At 48.1% G+C, this 20,644-nt stretch overlaps 2 protein-coding genes across 4 annotated transcripts in view; both read right to left on the minus strand.

The window, feature by feature from the left end:
- The window catches only part of CHSY1 (chondroitin sulfate synthase 1), a 77,465-nt gene extending 70,868 nt beyond the window's left edge, over nt 1–6,597 (minus strand). The window contains exon 1 of the mRNA XM_051797119.1: nt 6,054–6,597. Within this exon, the coding sequence (XP_051653079.1) occupies nt 6,054–6,319 (266 nt within the window). The 5' untranslated portion in view covers nt 6,320–6,597. The remainder of the gene's footprint in view (nt 1–6,053) is intronic.
- Nucleotides 6,598–14,370: 7,773 nt separating this feature from the next.
- Nucleotides 14,371–20,517, minus strand: SELENOS (selenoprotein S). Of its 3 annotated transcripts, none has more exons than XR_007906179.1 (7): nt 20,357–20,517; nt 20,113–20,244; nt 18,487–18,593; nt 17,272–17,361; nt 17,106–17,181; nt 15,832–15,980; nt 14,371–15,203 (listed from the first exon to the last, which is right to left on the minus strand). XR_007906179.1 is itself a non-coding variant. In XM_051797131.1 (6 exons), exons 1-6 carry the CDS (start codon nt 20,472–20,474, stop codon nt 15,124–15,126), a joined length of 603 nt encoding a protein of 200 aa, XP_051653091.1. In that variant the 5' UTR covers nt 20,475–20,511; the 3' UTR covers nt 14,380–15,123. The 3 variants fall into 3 exon arrangements, 1 of the variants encoding a protein (XP_051653091.1); XR_007906180.1 differs by lacking the exon at nt 15,832–15,980 and adding an exon at nt 16,130–16,204 and having other exon boundaries at nt 14,374–15,203; nt 20,357–20,516; XM_051797131.1 differs by lacking the exon at nt 15,832–15,980 and having other exon boundaries at nt 14,380–15,203; nt 20,357–20,511.
- Between the last annotated feature and the right edge of the window lie 127 nt (nt 20,518–20,644).

Consider the following 20,644-nt stretch of genomic DNA (forward strand, 5'->3'; position numbering starts at 1 on the left):
CAGAACCGAGGGCTGGTAAATGCAAGGAGATGAATTCTGATCAAAGCAGCTTTTAATTTTTTTATCCAATGTTGCAAAGAATCAGACCTGGCTCGATCACCAGCAGCTCCACAGATTAATGTGTTAACACCTACATTTCTTGCCTGTCCTCCCACCTCCAGTCTCGTTTATCATGTCTGCTCTCAGGTTATGGGCAGCAACCTGACCCCTTCAGCTCCTTAGCACAGAGCTCTTGTCTCAACATCTCCCCACCTCTGTGGCCCCACCAGCACCCACTGACATTGCTTTCCTGGCCAAGGGTTCTCCAATATAAGACTTGCAGGTTGTATCTGAAAAAGAACTGTATGTTTGATAATTAAAAAAAAACAAGGGAAAATGTTTCTATTGAAACTTGATGCTCTCTTTCCCCTGCACTGCCCTGTCACCCTCAGCTGTTTAAAGGACATGTGGACACAGTATTTCTGCCACCAGACTCCTGCATCTACATCTGCAGAGAACACCTTGGCTGCAGTGATCACTTGCTTGTGGCCTCAGTCAGCTCAAAGCCATTTTGACTCTGTCCAAGGAGAAATATCAGGTTCTGAATACAACTGATACATGTCCTGAACTGGTCATTTAAAAACCCAGCAACTGAACTGCTCTGACAGATCCCAACCTTATCTCCTCCGTGTAATCTGAATCTGCTGCCTAAACAGGAGGATGTGCATGAATCAGGACAGCAAGGCTCTCTATTACCTTCCCCAGGAGGTAAAACACCTGCACAACAGTGTGTGACCTGGTTTCTCTCAGTGCAAGAGGTACAGAACTCTAACAAAGCAGAAGCTTGTCTTCTGGCAAGAAACAAAGTGAAAATTAAACAAACACAAACAAAATCAGTAACGCTTCCTGAGGAGAAAGCTCTTAGCAGAGGACATCAGTCTCCAGTACTGGTGGCTACCAAGTCAATTTTATCACCCCTCAACTGATTTTGCACACTGGATACCCTACATATACCCTAATCTGAGCAAGTCACAAGCAAACTGGGTGAAAAGATTTTATCCCAGCTGGCACAGGTATTCACAAAATACAGAAAACTTTGTGCACACTGAGTGTGCTAAAAACCCCCAATATCTTCTAAAAGGTGACCACAACTACAGTCATCAAATGTTGTCGTAAGTTTATTTCTTCATTCAAAAAGAAGCTCAAAAAGCATAGCTTAAAGCAGGAAAAGCAGAGATCTTGAATGTTTTATTCTTGAGTTTCCAGTATTTATTATTTATTTGTATTACCTAGCTTTGTTATCAGCTCTGCAGACTCGGCAGAAGCACAGTCAGTGGTATTATGCAGACAGAGCTCCCTTTGTAGAGACCCAAGCTGAACACTACGACAAAAAATGGTTTTTGTCTGCAGCTCAGGAACATCCCTTAGAGGAGATCAGAGAAATCATTTAAAGTTTTGAGAAACAGTCATCTTGTATAATTACACTGAAGAAAATCATAATTTGTGAAGAACTCAGGAAGATAACAGACATAAAAGACTTATGTCTTGAATGCAGCTAAATTTCATGTTGTATTAGGGCTAGTTTTGCATAACTTCAAGGTCCCATCTTTCCAGCAACACCTGTTGCACGGGAAGCAATGAACCACAGCTCAGCCAGGAGAACTGAGCATGGAAACCAGCATACTGCTCCTGCACATGGTGCTGCACATGACCATCATGAGAGGTCACCAAAAAAAGCTGTTTGCTAAAATCTCCAGATAGGTTTAAAAGACCTTGTCATTAAGATCTGCATTACAGAATTCAGATTTTGAGGAAAAGCTCCTGTCAAGTTTTTGTAGGGCAGCTTGACCAGAGAACCCAAGCAGCTTCTATAGCTCTTAAGAGTCCTTTGAACTAAACTCTTCCAATTTAAAGTGACACCAGTTTTCTGCCCGTGGATATCCAGCCACCTTCCTTGTAGAAGCAGGGACAGAAATGGATCTATCACCCATAGGCACACCAACAGTCAACGGGTCAGGCGAAGATCAAAGCCCAAACGTCCCAGAGGTTTGGGCAGTGTGGTTATTGTGGGGTGTGTAGGTGACTTTGTTGCTCCTTATCTCCCACGTACCAACGCCAGCTGCTCTCACTGTATTTGTTTCATACTGTTCCTTAAACATTCTCGCAAATTTTAGGTTACTGCTCGGAAAGCCCAAGTACATCATGTTTCTGTTGGAAGGTACAAGGGCAGGACAGAACCGAGTCCTCGCTATTGCAAGACTGGTACAATTCACACATGAAGTAAAACACGTACTGCGATGTCACGATGTTCAAAGTCACTTCACATGACCCCCAGTGCCACCCAACAGCCTCCACCCAGGCTCTGAATTCAAAAGTAGCACAACAATGTGTTTTGTATTACACTTCTGCAGCAGCTAGTGCAGGCTTAGACAGATAATATGAACTCCTTTAGACCCCAAATCCTTCTGGCTGCCTTTCACTTAAGCCTTTCCAAGCACTCAGGTATTTAGATTTCAGTGCACACTGTTTTCTATAAGCCACCACTACCAGTGTGGCAGCAAATGGAGCCTCCAAAGGGCATCCTTCTGCCACAGGAGAGGGATGGCTCAGCACAAGCCCTGGGCATCACTCATGGTCTTCATGGCACTGGAGGGTGCCGTGGGGACTGTCCCAAACCGAGTACTGCGGCTGTGCTCCTGCAGAGATACTGCCAAAGGCCAGCCGCTGACATCTCGCCATTAACTGCATTCACACTACTCTCCTGCCACGTTTCCCGGGAAATCTAGTTGCTACGCAAAAAAAAAAAAAAAAAAAGGGAAAAAAAAAAAATGGGTTAACTGCCTGATATTTCTGTTCCTGAGACAGCAGACTTAAATCTTCTGGGAGCCTGCTTATTCCCATCCTCTCCTTCCCGCAGCTCTTTTAGGACAACTCCCCTCAACTGCAAAGCCATTAGCACATATTATTGCACTTTCCCTGAACCCCAGCCATACTTTAACTCCTTCCTGCCCGGCTCTTTTCCTGACTATTCCTTGTCCTGTGATGTGACACCGCAGTTCCTGCTGCTGCACTTCACCGGCCTCCTGGAAGGGCAGCTCTGCTAACCTGGCTGTCAGATGCAATAACCGCTGAGGCTGCAAACCTGCTCTGCGAAAACCTGTAGATCTAAAGCTTATTCTCTGCCTCGTACACTACAAAAGCACGACTGTTTCAAAGAGCCAGCTGCTCCCGAAAATCCAGCAGGCCTGAGATTTGCCTTGCAGTGGTCATTTTGCTCATGATTGATGTTCAGGAAGTGGATTGCTTCCCCTCTTTTAGACCCTATCTGGATTCACAGCAGCAAGGATCAGCAAATGCTTTCCGCTCCGGTCCCTTTTAGCTGTGTCTGTAAATGGCCTTTGAGCCACAGCAATTTGGAGGTATTCAGCCTCTGAATCCCTAATTCCTTTCAGCGTGGTATCAAGGCTCTGCACACGCTGCCACCCCGGGAATGCCTTGCTAGCAGCTTCCCATTTCACTGGCTGTGCCAGCGATTCAGCTCACCAGGATGCTTTGTCAATGTAGTAATCCCAGCAATTGTCTGCTTGAGTACTTCATGGCAATCAAAAGCCATTTAAGATTTCAGGTTTGTCTTCCTCTTCCCCCCTCCCTACCTTCCCCCGAAGATGTCTTCCTGTCACCAGGACATTAGCTGATTTCTTTCACCGACAGAGGTGACAAAAACGAATTTAGCCCTACACACTGCTGAGTGTCTCTTTATCCTCCTTTCCAAGAGCAGACATCATCTCTAGAGGTTAAACCAAAATAGCTGTGTGGTAAAAAGCGATACTCAGATCTCCTTCTAAGGGCTGAAGGAGCCCGGTTCCATTAGCTGGATTTGTTAAGTTGCATCTTTAGCCATTGTTTTGTGTGAGCAGATGTTGCAGATCTGGTTCTGTAAACCCAGCTCTGCCACAGCACGCGACTGCTCAGCGAGCACGGGCAAAACCAGGGATGAGAATCCTTCCCACACCAGCAAAGCGAATTCCTCCCCAAATAACATCAATCTCTGGACAATATTGTGATAAATTTCCCTTTCTTGAATTCTTGACGCAAAATCTGATGGATGCTAGACAAGCTCTTCTGCCAGAAAACCTGTTACGTGATGTTCCAACACAACTCCAGCCTCTCTGTATGTAAATGTAAATTACACAGCACATGAGATTTGCAATCCAAAATGCTCCATCCCACATGGTGATGAAAAGAACATAACCCTAAAGAAACAGATTCTTTCACCCATTTCAAAGCACCAATCATGCTCTCCCTGCAACTTAATTATAGGTCTAGTACTGAAAGAAGGAATTAAGTTTCCATTAAAATCATAGTTGGTGGACAATATACCTCAGATTGCCCAAATTAAGCAATTTTACTGCATTTGGTGCTGATATAAAGAGAGATTTCCTGGAACCAGAGCTGGGCAGAGAAGGAGATGGAGATGGTCCATCATACACGGTTTTGCCATCCTGTACTTATTGGCCAACAGGGCCAAGTACTTTTCAGCCAGGGCAGGCGGGAGACGGAGAAGGGTTTGTTCCAGCACAAGACTAAAGGGGATGTTTTATTAAAGATCCTCTCCAGAGCTCCTGGCTGCTCCTCCCATGGTGCTGGCTGTGCAGTGCTCAGCCAGAGCTGGGGTTATACCCGAGCTCACATTTTAGCTCTTAACTCTTTCAGATTTCCCAAGCCAGGCTTCCCGCGCAGCCTCCCAGCACTGCCTGCTGGCGCGGACGCCGGAGCAATAAGCATATTCCAGCATATTTCAGCAGAGCAGAGTGTTTCACCAAAGCCACAGACACGTCTTTCACAGAGGAGATGATTATCCTGATGCTGCCGAGGCTTTGGACAGAATTCCTGTTAGCACTCACGGCCATACCCAGCTACAGCTGGAGACCACGCCGCGGGCTACAGCAAGCAGCACAAAGATCGCCCCTGCTCCAAAAATAGGTGTGCTCAGGTAACAAGCACTCGGCTCTGAGCCCCCAGTTCCTGCATTAGCTCCACCGGCCCAACGCTTGGAGTGTTTCACCCAAGCTGACTTCCCTCATCCAAGCTCTTTCACTACCTGGTCCAGCCTCAGCAGCAGCTATGGCGAGTAAAGGTGGGTTTTACTCTTTATTCCCAGATGCCTTTCCTGGGTCTCATTCCCAAGCACATGCTTTTGGCTTGGTGCAGTGGTCTTTTCTTCCCTATGCAGACGGTCACAACGGTCTCCAAACTTTATTACTGTTCCCATCAGGCTGTCAGCTCTCCCCAGAAGCAGCAGCCAAGGACTGCACCAGCGAGGCGCAGCCGTGCCAAGGCAGAAGCACTGAGGGACGAGGCACTTGGACGCCCGTGCCCCCTTCGGTGACCAGCGGTCGGTGCCCCCTCGCTGTTGTGGGGCATCCTGACCCTCAGGCAAAGCCGCTGGGGCCACCTGCCAGGCAGCACTTGGCTGAACCAGACCCTGTGAGAGCGGCAATGCGACTCCCTCGATCCCTCGCATCTCCGCCGACCTGCCCGGGCAGCGGAGGAGCGCTCGGGGCACTGATTCTCCTGCACCCCGCACCCGCCCGGACAGCGCCCCGGGGCTCCCTCCCTGCGCCCGGGACGGTGCGAGGAGAGCCGGGGCTGAGCGTGCCCCGAGGATCGCGAACACCTGCCTCGGGCAAGGGCGAGCGGTCCCCGGGGCCGGCGGGGACATCCCGGCTGCAAGGGCATCCCGGGCCGGGGGCTCGTCCCTCGGGGGGACCGGCCGTGCCCAGAGCCCAGCCCGGCCGAACCGAGCCGAGCACAGATGAATGGGACCGAACCGAGCCAAACTCAGCTCAGCTCAACGTGGCCAAACCGAATCGAGCCGAGCCCAGATGAATGGGACCGAACCGAGCCAAGCCCAGCTCAGCTCAACGTGGCCAAACCGAGCCGAGTCAAGCCAACCCGACCCAACCCGACCCCAAGCCCATCCGAACAGACCCCAGCCCAAGGCAGCCCGCCGGACCCGAGCCCCGCCGAGCCCTCCCGACCGCAGCCCCTCGGCCCCCTCCCCGCCCTCTCACCGGTGCGCGGCCACGGCGCGGCTCCGCAGGTACTTCTGCGCCGTCATGACCCCCACGAAGAGGAAGCTCTGAGCCGGCGGGCCGGGGCGGCGCGGCGGGGCGGCGGCGGCGGGCGGCGGGCGGCAGCCCTGCGGGCGGGCTCGGTGGGGCCGCGCCGCCGCCGCCAGCTCGGAGGCGCGGGGCAGGACGAGGCGCGATGCGAGCACGAAGCCCAGCACCAGCCCCAGCAGGACGCTGAGCCAGGCGCGGCGGCCGCGGCCCGCCATGCCCGCCCGGCCCCGCTGCTCACAGCGCCGCCGCCGCCGCCAGCCGCGCCGAGGCGCCCAGCGCCGCCATGGGGGAAGGGGCAGGGACGGGAAGCGGAGGGAGGGGAGCGGGGGGCCGCCCGCCTCCCCGGCCCTGCCCCTCGGCACAGGCGCCGTGTGCGGCCCCTGGCCCCGCCCGGACGCCGCCGAGGTGGCGGGGCCGCCGCGGGTGCAGCCCCCGGGGCCGCCCCCGGACCCCGCGAGGAGGTCCCGGTGAGGGGACGGGATGGAGGAGGAGGAGGGGAGCGGGAGCGGGAGCCGCGGTGGGACCGGCAACCGGCTCGCAAAGCCCCACCCCGGAGCGGGACGTCCCGCCCCGTCCCTGGAAGTGTGCCAGGCCAGGTTGGACGGGGCTTGGAGCAACGTGGTCCAGTGGAAGGTGTCCCTGTCCGCGGCAGGGGTGTTGGGGTGACATGAACTTTAAGGTCCCTTCCGACTCAAACCAGTCTGTGGTTCTATGACAGGGGCCAACACCTTGCCCCAGCATCCCACACAGGGGACAGGGACCCTGACCCAGCATCCCACACAGGGGATAGGGACCCTGATCCAGCATCCCACACAGGGGATAGGGATCCTGATCCAGTACCCCACACTGGGACCCTGGGACTGGCACACCAGAACATCAGACCAGCTGCCCAGATCAAGAGGCTGGGACAGGAGGCTAAAAGAACACGGGTGCCCAAATCTGGGGATGGGGACTGACGCCCTGGACATAACCCCAGGACAGGCATCCCAGCACCCTCCGCCAAGACCCCAGGGCAGAGCCCTGGCTCAGGGGCCAGGACTGGCACACCAGCCCTTCAGTCCAGGATGGGAAGGCACTGGGACACTGGGACCCTGACTCAGGATAGGCACCAGGTCGGAGTTCCTGCTGCCCAAGCCCCAGCCCTGCCCCATGGCACACGCAGAGCCGGAGGGGAGGCAGGTGGGGAGGAGCAGCCTTCCAGCCCCCTTTGCCTGGCACTGATGCATTCCTGCAGCACATGCCCTGGTGCCAGGGAGTGAAGGCACAGGCAGCCCTCCGTTTTTTCCCACCTTGCTAATTAACTCGACCAGAAATAGGTCAGTCTGTTTCCATCCGCAGGCTACAGCAACTGCTCAAGAGTGAAGACTTTATTGAGCAAAGATTTCTTTTTCTTTTGTCCAAACTGACTCTCCACGTGCTTTTCATCTACAGAGCGCTTCAGCCTCAAACACTGCAGCCCCAAAACCTTCACATTTCACAGGAAAAAACCCCTCCAGTCTTAACAGAAGTACAACCCACTGACCTCCTGCTTATCGTTGTGGGTTTTTTCCATTTCCTGCCCACTTCGGCATTTCCAACTGCCATTTTGCATTTTATTTATATCATGATGTCATCCACAACAAGCTGAGAAGAAGAAAAGTCTCGGTGTAATGGCAGCCTGCTCTTTTGAGCAAGAACAGTTGCAAGACAGGAAGCCGTTAACAAATTAATACTCTACATTAATAAGCCAAAGAAAGCCATACCTAAAATATTTTTATGATCCATGTATCACAAGTAATTGTATCACTTCTGGGATTGAGCAAGTAATAAGACAATCTGCTTTTCTAAAGAACTCGATGACATGTCTTGAAAACAATGCTTTTGTGGGGGTTTATTGCTCTTCTAATGGTGCAATCCTCATACCAAGGTCAGCACCGGCGAACCCTTGATGTCAGGAGCAACAAAGAACAGAAAGACCACCACAATTTATGGTAATAAACAACCATAGAACTAAAGATAAATAGAAACTAGATAAGAAATCAAGCAACGAATAGGAAAAAAAGAGCGCTTTCCTTTCAGTTGCCCATGAGCAGAACACAGAGGTATTGAGATGTGTGTTTGTGGGAAGGCAAAGAGAAGAACTATATGGTGAAAGAGGGAAAGGAAGAACAAACTGGAATACACAAGATGGGTCAAGTGAGGGAAGGGCAGGAGCACCACTGCTTGGCAAAGGCCAGCTGGACTGTCCTTACCACCCCCTTCCCAACCACTACTGTAATTCCTTTCTATTTCCCAAGGTTTGCAATGCTTCACTATTATTTCTAACTACAGGTACCCTGATCCCTTTCCATGAAGTCTGGGGTTATCCTCAGCCTGTGTCACTCTGCACATCTTTTAGTCCACTTTGAAAAGCTTCTTCACCAAACTCTGCTGCTCCCCTCTCCCCACAAGCCTAAAATACAGGACACCAATAGTCGTTCAAGCTGAAATAAAAAGTAAGGCCACTCCTTTCCAAGAGAGGCACATGTGGCAAGTCCATAAGCAGGAACAGGATTACGCTCTGCGTGCTCCAAATCAGCTGTAAAAAACTCCTGATTCAAGGGAAAGCCACTGTGGCCTATGAATTACAGGAAAAGGCAGAGCTAGCGTGGCTAAAAGGCAATAAAAAAGAGAAAGGTTGGGGCTGGGGCTGGGGAGCTGTCAGTTGGCTTCTTCCCACAGAGAAAAGAAGTTAGTCATCAGAACTGAAAACTCCGTGCAAGTTCAGCACACATGGAAATGATGAAGCAGAGCAGCACACTGCCCTGTTAGACCTCCTCAGCCCCGAGCTCCCCTTCGGCGTGTTCCCACCCCCCTGCACCTCCACAGCAATCACAGTCCTGGAGCTATTCAATGCAGGGGGTGAGAACACTTGGGGAAGGGGCAGGAGAAGGAAGGGGCAATTTCCTGGTGCCACCTGGAGAGGAGGCACTGTCAGACTTCATGCTGTCACCACACGAGATCACACCCCTGGCTGTAAGGCCGAGATGTCCAGCTATAAGGAGGGGGTGGCACCTGGGAACACCATGGTGCACATCCAAGTGCCTCCCTTTATGTCACTTATTGTGCCAAACTCACATTCCAAAGTGCTGGCAGGCAAATGCCCCTTCTACTGCTCCTGCCCCCTCCCCTGCTCTTGCATACAGCAGTTGCTGTTTCCACTATTGGAAAAAAAAAAAGGAAAAAAAGCAGATTAAGGGAAAACTTGAAGAGAATAGCTTACTTCTTCCAGTGGAAATGTAACCCTGCTGTTACCTGCCTAAGTATGTTTTTAATCTGGATGGCAGAGAAGGGTCATACTGCATAATCACCTTTAAGGGCCTTCCCCTATTAATACAGCTCTTAGTCTCAATAAACAGTTGACACTATATATTATGGCTCCTATATATTAAAGGCATGGTATTTTTCTCATCTAACACTGTATACAAGCATAAGCACATTTTTATGCAGCGTGTTTTCTATTCCATGTGGGATGGCTTAAGGAAATATTCTGAGGGCTCTCCAAAATCTGCAGAGGATGCACATTGTGTGTGCTCATTCTCCATGTTCCCATCCCACTCACTCCAGCGAGATTAGCACCCGGACCAGCCAGCAAGAGCCCACTTGACAGGCCCACATGGTTTAGATTCATAATCAGATTAACAAAACAGTAATCCTATTTTTAAACAATGAAAAAGCCAAGTCCTTGAGGCGGTGAGTTGGTGTCTGTGTGTGTGTGTGCATACAGAATAGATCTCATCCTTTTGGACTAAAGAACCTTAATACCAAATGAAAAAATTTCTTCCACAGAGGAAACTCTGCCCTGTAGAGGAAAAAGGGACTATCTTATATTATACCACTTCTTTCTCATTGGTTTTGATCTCTGATGGGCCCACTCCAATACTTGCAGGATGTACCTTCTACAATATACGCTCTTTACCACATTTTAAAATAATAGTTAAAGAAGTGAACTACTTCCCGAATGGTCCAGAAACTTTAATTATGAATGTTCCAGTACTTATACTGTAAAAACTGCCCAGGCACTGGAAAATGAGCATATTTCATATACTCAAGGTAGCAGACTCATGGTGGAAAAAATCTCACTGGGCAACCAGCAGCATTTGTCTCTGTCACAGTATTTCCAGTACCGTTGCATTTTCCCAAATGATGCAGAAACTCCTTCCCCAGCTCCAGAACCCACTTCTTTCTCTCCCTCCCCATCCTCTTCTGGTCCTGCCACAGACCAGACCCAGGCTTTCCTCTCAGCCGAATGACTCAGAAGGTGCCGCTCAAGGGGCTGAGGGAGAACTGTCACCACTCGCTCCTGCTCCAAGCCGGCCCGACATTGCCATCGCCCGGCCCGGCCCCGCAGTGCAGCGCACCGGCCTCCGCCTTCCCGGGGCCGAGTTAGGACTCGGGAGCTCTGGGAGGTGATGGAAACCCCTCCTGCTCCCCACGTAGCCCCTCAGGCGTCTGCTCAAGCCTCCAGGTCTCATCGCCCGGGTGGCAGGAGAGGCACTCGAGCTCTGCAGCACGGAGGGGAAGGTGATCTGTTTTTAACGTGCTGCCACCAGATCCGAGTCAACAAACCACTGGAAAAGTCTAGAATGTGTATTTAAAAAGCAAACATCAAGATGTGATAACCTAAAATGCAGAACAGCTGAAGAAGTGGCAATTACATTATCCATGAAATGGAATTTACAGGCAGTGTTACCCCCTCTAGTGTGAGATGAAGCTTTAGGACCCAGGTTTGGCTTTTTCAAAGTGCATCTTTTAGGCCAAGCTAACGGTAACTCCCCATTTTAATGCAGAGCACTAGAACTAGACTGAAAGGCCAGGTATTTCAGGATATTGATTTTCCTTCCATTCTCTTTAAATATAATTTTCTAAGTTCTTTTCCCTGCCATTCCTGCATGACTGTTACTCACAGAACCAGCTCGGAAGCTCAGCTTGGCAACCAGCACACAGAGAGAACCTTGATCAGCAAACTATCAGTAAACTAGACACAGAGGGAGGAATGAAAATGTATCAGTGGAGATCCTGCTCTGTGCTGAAAGTGCTTTTCAAAACACAAATGATGACAGGAGTAAATACATGAGAACAGCAGCTGCCCACCTGCCAGTGCCTCGCAACAGAAACCTGCAACGAAAATGTGCATTTCCCCCCCAAAGTTGAGCTGAGGGGACCTATCCCATTGCAGACATCGGGTTTTCATAAAAAAAATAACGGAAGTTTTTGAAGCTGCTGGCTCTGGAGCTGGGAATATGGGCAGGGTGTGTGTCAGGCGTGGAACAGCTGGCTTGGAAGCTCCCACAAAATCAGCTACAACGGTGCAGCCGGGCCAGGACACCACCCAGCCAGCAGCCGTGTGCTTTTCCTTTGTGGTTGCAGAGCTGTTTCAAAAGCCAAGCTTTCATTCCACAAAGGAAGGGGGGGGGGGGGGGGAAGAAAAACCCAAGGCTTCAGCCCATCCAAGTCTAGACCAGCTTTTTTTTACAGCTGGAAATTATATAGTTTCAGTGTTCAGCAACAGCGTGGACAGAAACACACTGAGCCCCACTCCTGGCTAAACTGATCCCTTAAAAGCTGCCACTTTTGAGCCTGTACAAGGGCAAAATTCATCCATCTGATGCAGAGATGTGTGCTGATGTGCAGCCAGGCTTGCAAAAACACAATCACCCATAGAAGGGAGCAACTTGGTTGATCAGGAGGCAGAAAGAACAGCGTCAGGGGGGTCTAGATGCAGCCAGTAACCACAGGGCTGCTGGTAAAATGTACAGGAGACTGTCAGGCTGGATGCCATCCTCCTTCACAGAGCTCTGGAATGTGAGGTCATCTTCTAGAGAGTGGAATAAGACAAAACCCAAGAAAAAACACCCTAATTTAAACACCTGAGTTGAGTATCAGCAGAGTCTGAGCACGGCCCAACTCCTTTTTGAGTCAAAATAGTACAGACCTGCATAAAACACAGCAGATGAAATTTGTTAGTACTGGCATCCCACACCTGCATTCAGACTCTGCAAGGGCAGCTGTTCCTTGCAGATACAGGTGTAATTATCATTTTCATTCACACTGATCTTTGATTAACACACAGATAACTCTGGAATGCCTGGGAACAACTCTGCTGACAGATTCCCTGATTGCCCTCACTCCCCCAAGTCCATCTTCTGCTGTCTATTAAAAATTTCCAGCATAAGCAACATATTTTTTTAAAAGCCCAAGTACACAATATCTCTCTTAAAATCTTTCCCTCATTTCACAGTGTTTTTGAAAGGCATAAATAAAGCCAAATAAATTTTATGAGTGTGACAACACAGGGTTTTTTTGTTCAGTTTTAACTCCAGTGCTGTATCTCTTGATGAATAGTTAAGAGAACTATGCACAAACCAGATCTCATCTGCAACTTAAAGAAAACAAAAAAATCTGCTCCTCCAGCATATAAATCATCCAAAAGCAATAAAAAATACTTAGCTGCACATTTTCAGGAATTTTGTGCCTCTGAACACTTGCTTGATCTAGGATTTTTCAAAACCCAAAATACATTACTCTTCAGTGGTTAAATACCATTATACAGATGTTTAATAGCCTTGAATTAACTCTTAAGTTTGTTACCCAGCTTCTTCCAGGTAAAGGTATTTCCAGAGCATCTGCATTAGTAGAGCAAGAGGTTTCTTGCATAACTGCTCTAGTGGGGGGAAAAAGAAATCTCCTGAAGGCTTTTTAATATGATCTTTCATAATTCAAGTTCTTGGGAATTCATACCAAAGCAGGAACAATGGATTCATTAAATAGTTCACTTTCACCTAATGCTTTCTGCATGCTTCACTCTTAAGCTATAAAGCAGCAAGCAACCACCTTTCCATAATGTTTGTGATCAAGGGAGAGCTTTCCATTTGAAGTCAGAGGAAAAACCCTTCCATCTTGTGCAGGTTATGAGCCAAGAAAGAAGTTTTACAAACTGAGGTTCTTCCTCCCACACTGTTTAATAGCTTAGAAGTGTCTGATCAAGAAAAATTTAGGAACTTGAGGATTAAAATTAAAAAAAAAAAAAGGGGAGAGAGAAGGTTGAAGTTTCCAGAAACATGTAAATCACTTCATTCTTACTGGGTATGTCCTAATAAATCTCAGAATTGGGCAAAAAGCCATATCCCTAGTCCTAGCCAGAAGCAAGTCTTGAGTCACAGAGAAAGATTAGCACATGCTCAGTCCAGACCTGCTTATTTCTTAAAATGTTTTTACTGAATTAAATCAACCCATCCTAACCATTTTATCAGCACAAGGATTTCTGCTTCATTAAGACAAAACCTCCCCCAGCTGTTTTTCTGAAGACAACACATCAGTCTGTTGCCTGTTTCCCCAGCACAAGGGGAAGATGTTCCCCAAGGCAGGAGTGAGATTACAACTTAGTCCTCTTTCCTGAGGAGGAATCTTCAGACCTTGAAAATATCTTTCCCCACCTCTAGTTTTCTTTTGCCTTGTTAAAGATTAAAATCTGAGCTTACATACCTGTGTTACAATGATAGAAATTTAAGTCTACATATCAAAATGGACAACAGCCAGGAAATTAGTTTCCATAGGAACATCAACAGCATTCCCACTTCACCATCTCCACACACTTGAACACATACTTTGAGGTCTAAAGCAAAAGGCTCTTCACCTTTCCATTTCAATATCTGGCAACTTTAAAACTCACTGGTAGCATGCTCCTGTTTCATTTATAGTCAAGAGAATATCTAATGCACATGAACAGTATATTCAAAGTTGGCATTTGTACCTATTGATGAACACAAGGATTCCAAGAGCAAGTCTTTAGAAACATGCTCAGGCAGCCCTAAGCCACAAGGAACACTGGTACACACTCCAGTGCCTACAAACAAGCTCAGTAACAGGACACAGGGACACTTGTAATTTGCTGACAGGGACTGTTTCACTCTTTTCCAAAGACAGCCTGGATTTTATCTGTCTGTTGCATTTTGTGCTAGAGAGTGAATCAAGGGGATGGGATGTTTGCAAAGCTCAGTTATGATGAGCAGTTCTATCTGGATATACACCAGAAGGATAAAGACCACACACTTATTCCTTGCAGCCCCTCACTTGCCAGTGTGACACATTCACTGGCCAGAGCTCAGCTCAGCACTCACCACCCTCAGCCTGGGTGCTGCACAACCTGGCAGCAGGGTCATCTCATCTCCCATCCTGCTTTATACACATTTATTGCACTAGAACACCTGCCTTCTGTGAAAAGATGCTGTAGAAAAACCACGAGATTGTAAGTACTAGATTTATCATTTGTTTGCAATCATATTTAATATTAACAGTGTCTTGTTTTTACAAAGCAGTTGAAATAAAAAAAAAAAAAAAAAAAAAAAAAAAAGGAATAGCAAGAACCCCCCCCATCTGCTGTCTAGCATGTCTAGCATCAGTTATCCTCACTGGTTTGTTTACCATTTATGAGGAAAACATCATTCAAGCTGACTTGTCACAGAGACTCTTCTGCAATAACTGGCCTTCAGTGCAAATCCGTGGCGCTTGTCAGATCACCTGGGTTTTTCCTGAAAGTCCCTCTGCCTAAATTCAAAGTGTTTGCAAATGATAATATCCTTCATCTCTAAAGGACCTTCCAGACAAACACAGTAGATCTGGTAACATATGTTAATATCCTCATTTTACAGAGGTAAACAGAGTGTAGATAATTAAATTTGCCTGAGGCCAGTGTTTTGAAGAGCCAGAGAGCCCAGATCTACCAATTCCAGGTGATTCACCTTGGCTGGAGACTAAGCTCCCTCTCTACAGAAGAGTGAAAAATAACTGATTATGCTGGAATTGTTTCTCTGTCCTCTGTAAGAGGACCAGGTATTTTTCTTGTGTAGGACCATCCAATGCAGTTTGGAAAAGGTTGTTTTAAGTGACCACCAGCACTAAACCAGCCCCAAAGGAGTTCCTGTGACAGGCAACCTCTAGGCAGTTAGACAGTGGGTAAGATGAAGCCTGCTAGTGCTATGGGGCACTAGGGAGGTTAACCTCATCCACCTGCTGACGGGCCTCTCCGGCCTGGTCTCCAGGAACACGTTCCACCTCCTTCTCCAGACAGTGGGTTGTAGCCTGGGAATACAGAAGAGAAATCCATTGTGTTAACAGTCATCCTCCACAGCCCTTCACCAGCACACAAGGAACACCAAAAATAAATCTCACCATTACTTACGCCTCGTTCATAATTATTACATAGGCAGCATTTTATGGAAAATGAAAGCAGAGAAAATATCCAGACTTGAGAGGGCTTATTTTTGTAGTGCTAACAGTAAAAGCCATTGCAAAACACTTGTGTTTTAATTTGATCAATTTGGATTAAATTAAATTGAAATTAATTACCATTTGATTTCTCTAAGTCTGAACTAAAGCTGTAGTGCTGCTCTGCAGGATAAACAGAGAAGTAACAGCAGCTTTTACAGTAAACTGTGGGAGTGTAACTGTTTTCTAAGAGCCCTAATGGTCAGGAACTTAAATAAGACCTGCATGGAATACTCTGAAGGTCAAAAGGTAAATCCACTCACTACTAGTGCAAGGTATTTTTTTAGAGAATTTGAAAAGGCAAGCATAGGCAGTAAGGCAAATACACTTTAGTTGAACATCCCAATGCTGCAACCATGGGTAACCTCATTTCAGGACACACTCAGAAAGACACAACCTGGCAAATGTCCTCAGTTTGTTTTGCACAAAGCAAAGAACCCACATTTTGGTAGCACTGTTAACCAGGCAGGTTTCCATGTTCCACTGAAACTCCCAGCATCACCTTCATCTTCGAAATTTGTTTTCTCAGAGTAGCCAAGTTTCACTTTCTAGTTTAATTCAGCAGCTGAACAGTGCAGATGGTTCTTTCACCTCATGAGAAGATCCAAGACCTTTAACTCTATAATTGGTTACTTAAGCAAAGATTTTGCTTAGGATTAAACTAGGACAGATAGAAGCTGGAAAAGTGCCTCAGCCCTGATCCTGGTTCTCAGCACAGCTATTACCCAGACATTACTCACCCCCAGGGAGGTAAATATCCCATGTGAGAGCTATCAAAGGTATCTGACAGGATCAGACATCACACTTCTTGATTCCTTCAAATGTCAGAAAAAATATTCAAAGCAGAAATTTCATCACTCCAGTATTATTGAGGTTTAATATGTTTCACCAAGAATCTGCAGCTTTTATACATTTAATCAAGTGACTTACTCAGTGCTAAGTGGGTTTTCCCTTTCAGCCTGCTATGATTAAGGCTGTCTACACGATCCACTACACTATGGAAAACTGTAATTAAAATATACCCAAAGCAGCATTTGCAGGTAAGGCACAGGCTGTTGGGCTGAGAGGAGAGACAGGAGACTGCCTGCATGGCCAGTGTATGGCAAAGAGCCCAACAAGGACAACGTGAGGCCACAGAAAGCGTTTCATCCATCAAGATAATTTCAGCAGGTGACAGTGAGTTTAATGGTGAGACCTTCTGGTGCTTTGTGACAGTTGATAAGATAAACTCTGCAGGATTTATACATTCAATAGGTCATTACTGTGGTATCTGACAAATAAGGTCAGATTTTGCATAATTAAGTCTTTCATCTTCCTGAATCTACAAATTTACTTCCAGCATTTCGCTCATGCTATGGGTGCTTGAAAGACAGAGCAGGTATTAAATTATTGGGCTTTTACAATAATGGGGGAGGCATCCCAGAAATACTGTAAAAATCTGCAATTTTGAGTGACAAAAATCTCAGTAAATTATGGCAAAAGCATTAACAAAAAACCTGGAGCACTGTTTTCCCGGGGAAAAGCACCACAAAAACTTCCTGACAGGTTTTTGCACAAAGTGCAGAGCAGACCAGCTGACCAGAGATACAGAGCTCATTTGTAAGGCACATTTTGTTTCCTCACTGAAGAAGGCAAAAAGTCTGTGCAATGACTACAGACACAGCTGCATAAATGCTCTGTTTCAAGCTCAGGGTGTCTCAAGGATCCCACACTTACCACCTCCTCGCAAAGGCTTTTTGTTTGGTTTAGATTTCGGGACTGCTGAGGTGGAGGCACCAGACTGTGCTTCTTGCTGTTCAGAGAAGCAGAAAGTTACTGAGTGTGAATTTCAGTTAATTTAAACACATAAATACAAGTGTGATCTGATTAACAGGGTTGTTACCTGATTCAGTTTCAGGTTTCCTTTGTAGCTCTTCCCCTCTTGCATGCTTTCCCACATCGCTATCTTCTGCCTCCGCTTCTCTTCTTCAAGCTACAGAAAAAAATCCAGGACATACAAGATTTCAGAACAGAATCCTCAGAAACATCTACAACAGACTCATCAAACCCCAAGGGATCCACCTTTATGTGATGCAGTAACTCTGAGCTTATGGAAGCATTTACTTTTATACACACCCACATCTTCCCCTCCTCAGACTGTGTCTGGATGTTCCCCTCCTCAGACTGTGTCTGCAGCTTCTTTTGGCCACTTGATGCTTTAAAACATTTTGAAAGTAAAACAGAACCAAGTGGCAAGCTTAAATCCTGAGCCTATAAAAAGTACTAAGTAAAGAATATTGCCTATGGCAGGAATTCAATGCTCAACATGGGGTTCCTCAGAAGAGAGTCAGCTACGTATTTACATCCCAATATTCATTACCAACAACTCTCCCAGCTCTCTTCTAGAGAAATTTCTCCACAAAACCAAAGAAATTAATGGTTAAGAATCACAGAATGGTTTGGATTGGAAGGGACTTAAAGCTCATCTTGTTCCACACAAGGACACCTTCCACTAGACCAGGTTGCTCCAAACCCCATCCAGCCTGGCCTTGGACACTTCCAGGGATCCAGGGGCAGCCACAGCTTCTCTGGGCAACCTGTGCCAGGGCCTCCCCACCCTCACAGGGAGAAATTTCTTCCTAACATCTAATCTAAACAGAAGAGGTGGGACTAACTTGCTGATCACACCCACCCCTCTGCCCTGCCCCACACAGCCATCTGCTATTCTTTGTTACCTCAAACTGTAATTCAAACCCTTAAACTGCAGCAGTGCTGAGGTACAAACACCCACATTTACCATTAAGAACAAACAACACACGTATGCAGTGGTACAATTAATCTAAATGCCAGTAAATCCCCTGCAGCCATTCACTGCACACACAACTAAGTCCCTGCAGGTACAGATTTACCTGGGGAAAAATCAACATCAGGCCCACAGTGACCCTGGCACACAATCACTTGTGGAGAAGCAAGTTCACAGAGATTAATTACATCAACATTCCAGAGAAAACGAGTCTCCTGTTTGTCTGCATCTAACATGGAATAATAATTTCTTTAACAGCAGCAAAGTACCTGATGACAAATTTATGAGTTAAAGAAAGAAGCACTCTCTGGTTACCTGTTTTTGTTTTGCTTTGTATCTTTCTGCTTGTGCATTCAACTCCTCCTGCATCCTGAGGCGAGCTGCTGCCAAAGCTTCCTGCCTTCTTACCACCACATCAGGCTCTAGGAAATTGGGAAGGAGTTTGCAAAGTAAATTCTAGATGATCTCCTTAAAGAATTATAACAAGGAAAGGCTCACATCTCTCCCTGCAGCTGTTTTGCAGAAAATCACAGCTTAAGTCCAGTTCCCAGCTAATCTTTTACAGTAAATTATATGCTGATTTAAATTTCATCATGCTTTCACATTTTAAAGCAGGATTTTAATTAATAAGGACAACGATGTAACTAACCCATAAAAAATTAACTTCACACTTCTGGGGTACTTGCTTCTATTTCTGAAGCATTTGTTTGATACAGATAAATTCAGAAATATCACCCAGGCTTGACAGGGATCCCATTTTTACCCAGAGAACTTCTTTTACGCAGAAGGATGAGGCAAACCAGCCCACATTCACTCCTACTCCTTCTCACAAAAGGTCCTGCTTGTGTCAGTGCTGCAGTGGATTTAACACACCCCACCAGCACAGAAATCACTTACTAACATGACACATCTCTCCAGAGACACCTGGAGGTCTCGGAAAACCTACACTGAGTCACCACTTCTCTTCATGACTGGCCTTTAAGAGAAATCAAAATTGAAATTACACCCCAAAAAAGGCAAATATTGCTCTCCTTTTTTCCCCAGCAGCTGAAGTATCTCCCCATTTGTTGGCCTCCTTATATGTTTGCACCATCCAGTGATGACTATGTGAAACAAATGTCAGCACTTTCAGTAATTTCACTTTACAGGCAGTTTTGGCAGTTAAACCACGACTTAATTAGCACCACAAAAGAACAGCAGTGGGATAAGGGCACGCAAGGGAGGTTTTCTGGGGCCCCGCATTCAAGGTTCCAAAGGGATGAGTGCCAAGCACTCGTGGACTTGGCAGATCCACAGGCACAGCCTGTGCTTTACAGCAGGCTCCTGACTGTGTAAGCCTTGCAACCTGTGCCACACTCACTGAGATAACACAGACAGGAGGCTGCTACACCCCAAATGTACACAGCGCTGCCAGAGCAGGAACTGGGAAGGAATAATTTGAAGAAAAATAACGAATACTAATAAAAAATGAATGTTAATATTTTTCCCTGGGTTTAGATTTGGACGTTTCGGTTTTGTTTGGTAAGTTTGAAAGTTATCTGGTAAGTGACCACAACAGCTTTTAGCCACCATTCCCTCAGCTCCCGCACCACCAAGGGGCAGCTGTTCCCCCGCCCTGCAGCGCCCTGCTCCTTCACTCCCAAACACGTCCCTTCGGACACAGCCCTTCCTTCAGAACCTTCTAAAAACACTTCTCCTGGTCCAGCTTTTCCCAGCGATCTCTTCCCTCACAGTGGGCTGACGCTGTTATCCCGAGCATCGCTCCCCATGGGCATCCCTCAGGACCGAACCTCTTCTGGGCTGTAACCGACTCCAGACCCGCGTGTGGGTCCGAGCAGGGTCAGACACCCCGCCCGGACCGCGCAGCGCCGGCAGGACCCGGAGGGGCACAAACACCGCCCCGGGGAGGGCGCGGGGCCTTATTTTACTCTATTTACTCACCCTCCGCCGCCTCAGCCGCTCCGGGGCCGCTCGACCGCGCCGCCAGGCTCCGGGACACCTTCTGCACGAGCAGATAGACGGCGACGGAGGCCAGGAGGATGTACCAGCCATAGCTGGACAGCAGCGACGCCACTGCGAGGGGACAGGCCGGGAGTGAGCGCGGCCCGCGCGGGAACCGGCCCGCCCGGCCCCGCCCTCTGCCCCGCCGCCCCCCGCCCGCACCCCCGGCCCCTGCTCGCCTCACCCGTGTGCTGCAGCACCTCCAGACCTCCCCGGCCCAACGACGGCCCTGGGCCCGGCCCGGGCCCCGCCGCGGCCCCATCGCCGCCGAGCTCCAGCACTGGCTCCAGCACTGCCGCCATCGCCGCCGCCTCACGTCCGGCACCGCCCCTGAGCCGGGCCCCGCCCCCCGCGCCGATCACCGCCCCGTCCGCCGCCGCCTGAGCCAATCACCGCCCCGTCCGTCACGGCCTCACGTCCAGGAGCTGCCCGCTGCACCAATCATCGCCCCGTCCGCCGCCGGCTGAACCAA

The sequence above is a fragment of the Manacus candei genome, unplaced genomic scaffold, assembly GCF_025592945.1.
Source record: "Manacus candei isolate 608988 ecotype Guabito, Panama unplaced genomic scaffold, ASM2559294v1 h1tg000046l, whole genome shotgun sequence".
Classification (NCBI taxonomy): Eukaryota; Metazoa; Chordata; class Aves; order Passeriformes; family Pipridae; genus Manacus; species Manacus candei.

Coding starts and splice junctions, on each gene's coding strand:
- SELENOS (XM_051797131.1), bottom strand. CDS start 20,474: ATGGCGGCAGTGCTGGAGCCAGTGCTGGAGCTCGGCGGCGATGGGGCC. Junction 20,245..20,356: donor GGAGGTGCTGCAGCACACGG/GTGAGGCGAGCA, acceptor GTCCCCTCGCAG/TGGCGTCGCTGCTGTCCAGC. Junction 17,182..17,271: donor GAAACCTGAAACTGAATCAG/GTAACAACCCTG, acceptor TTCTCTGAACAG/CAAGAAGCACAGTCTGGTGC.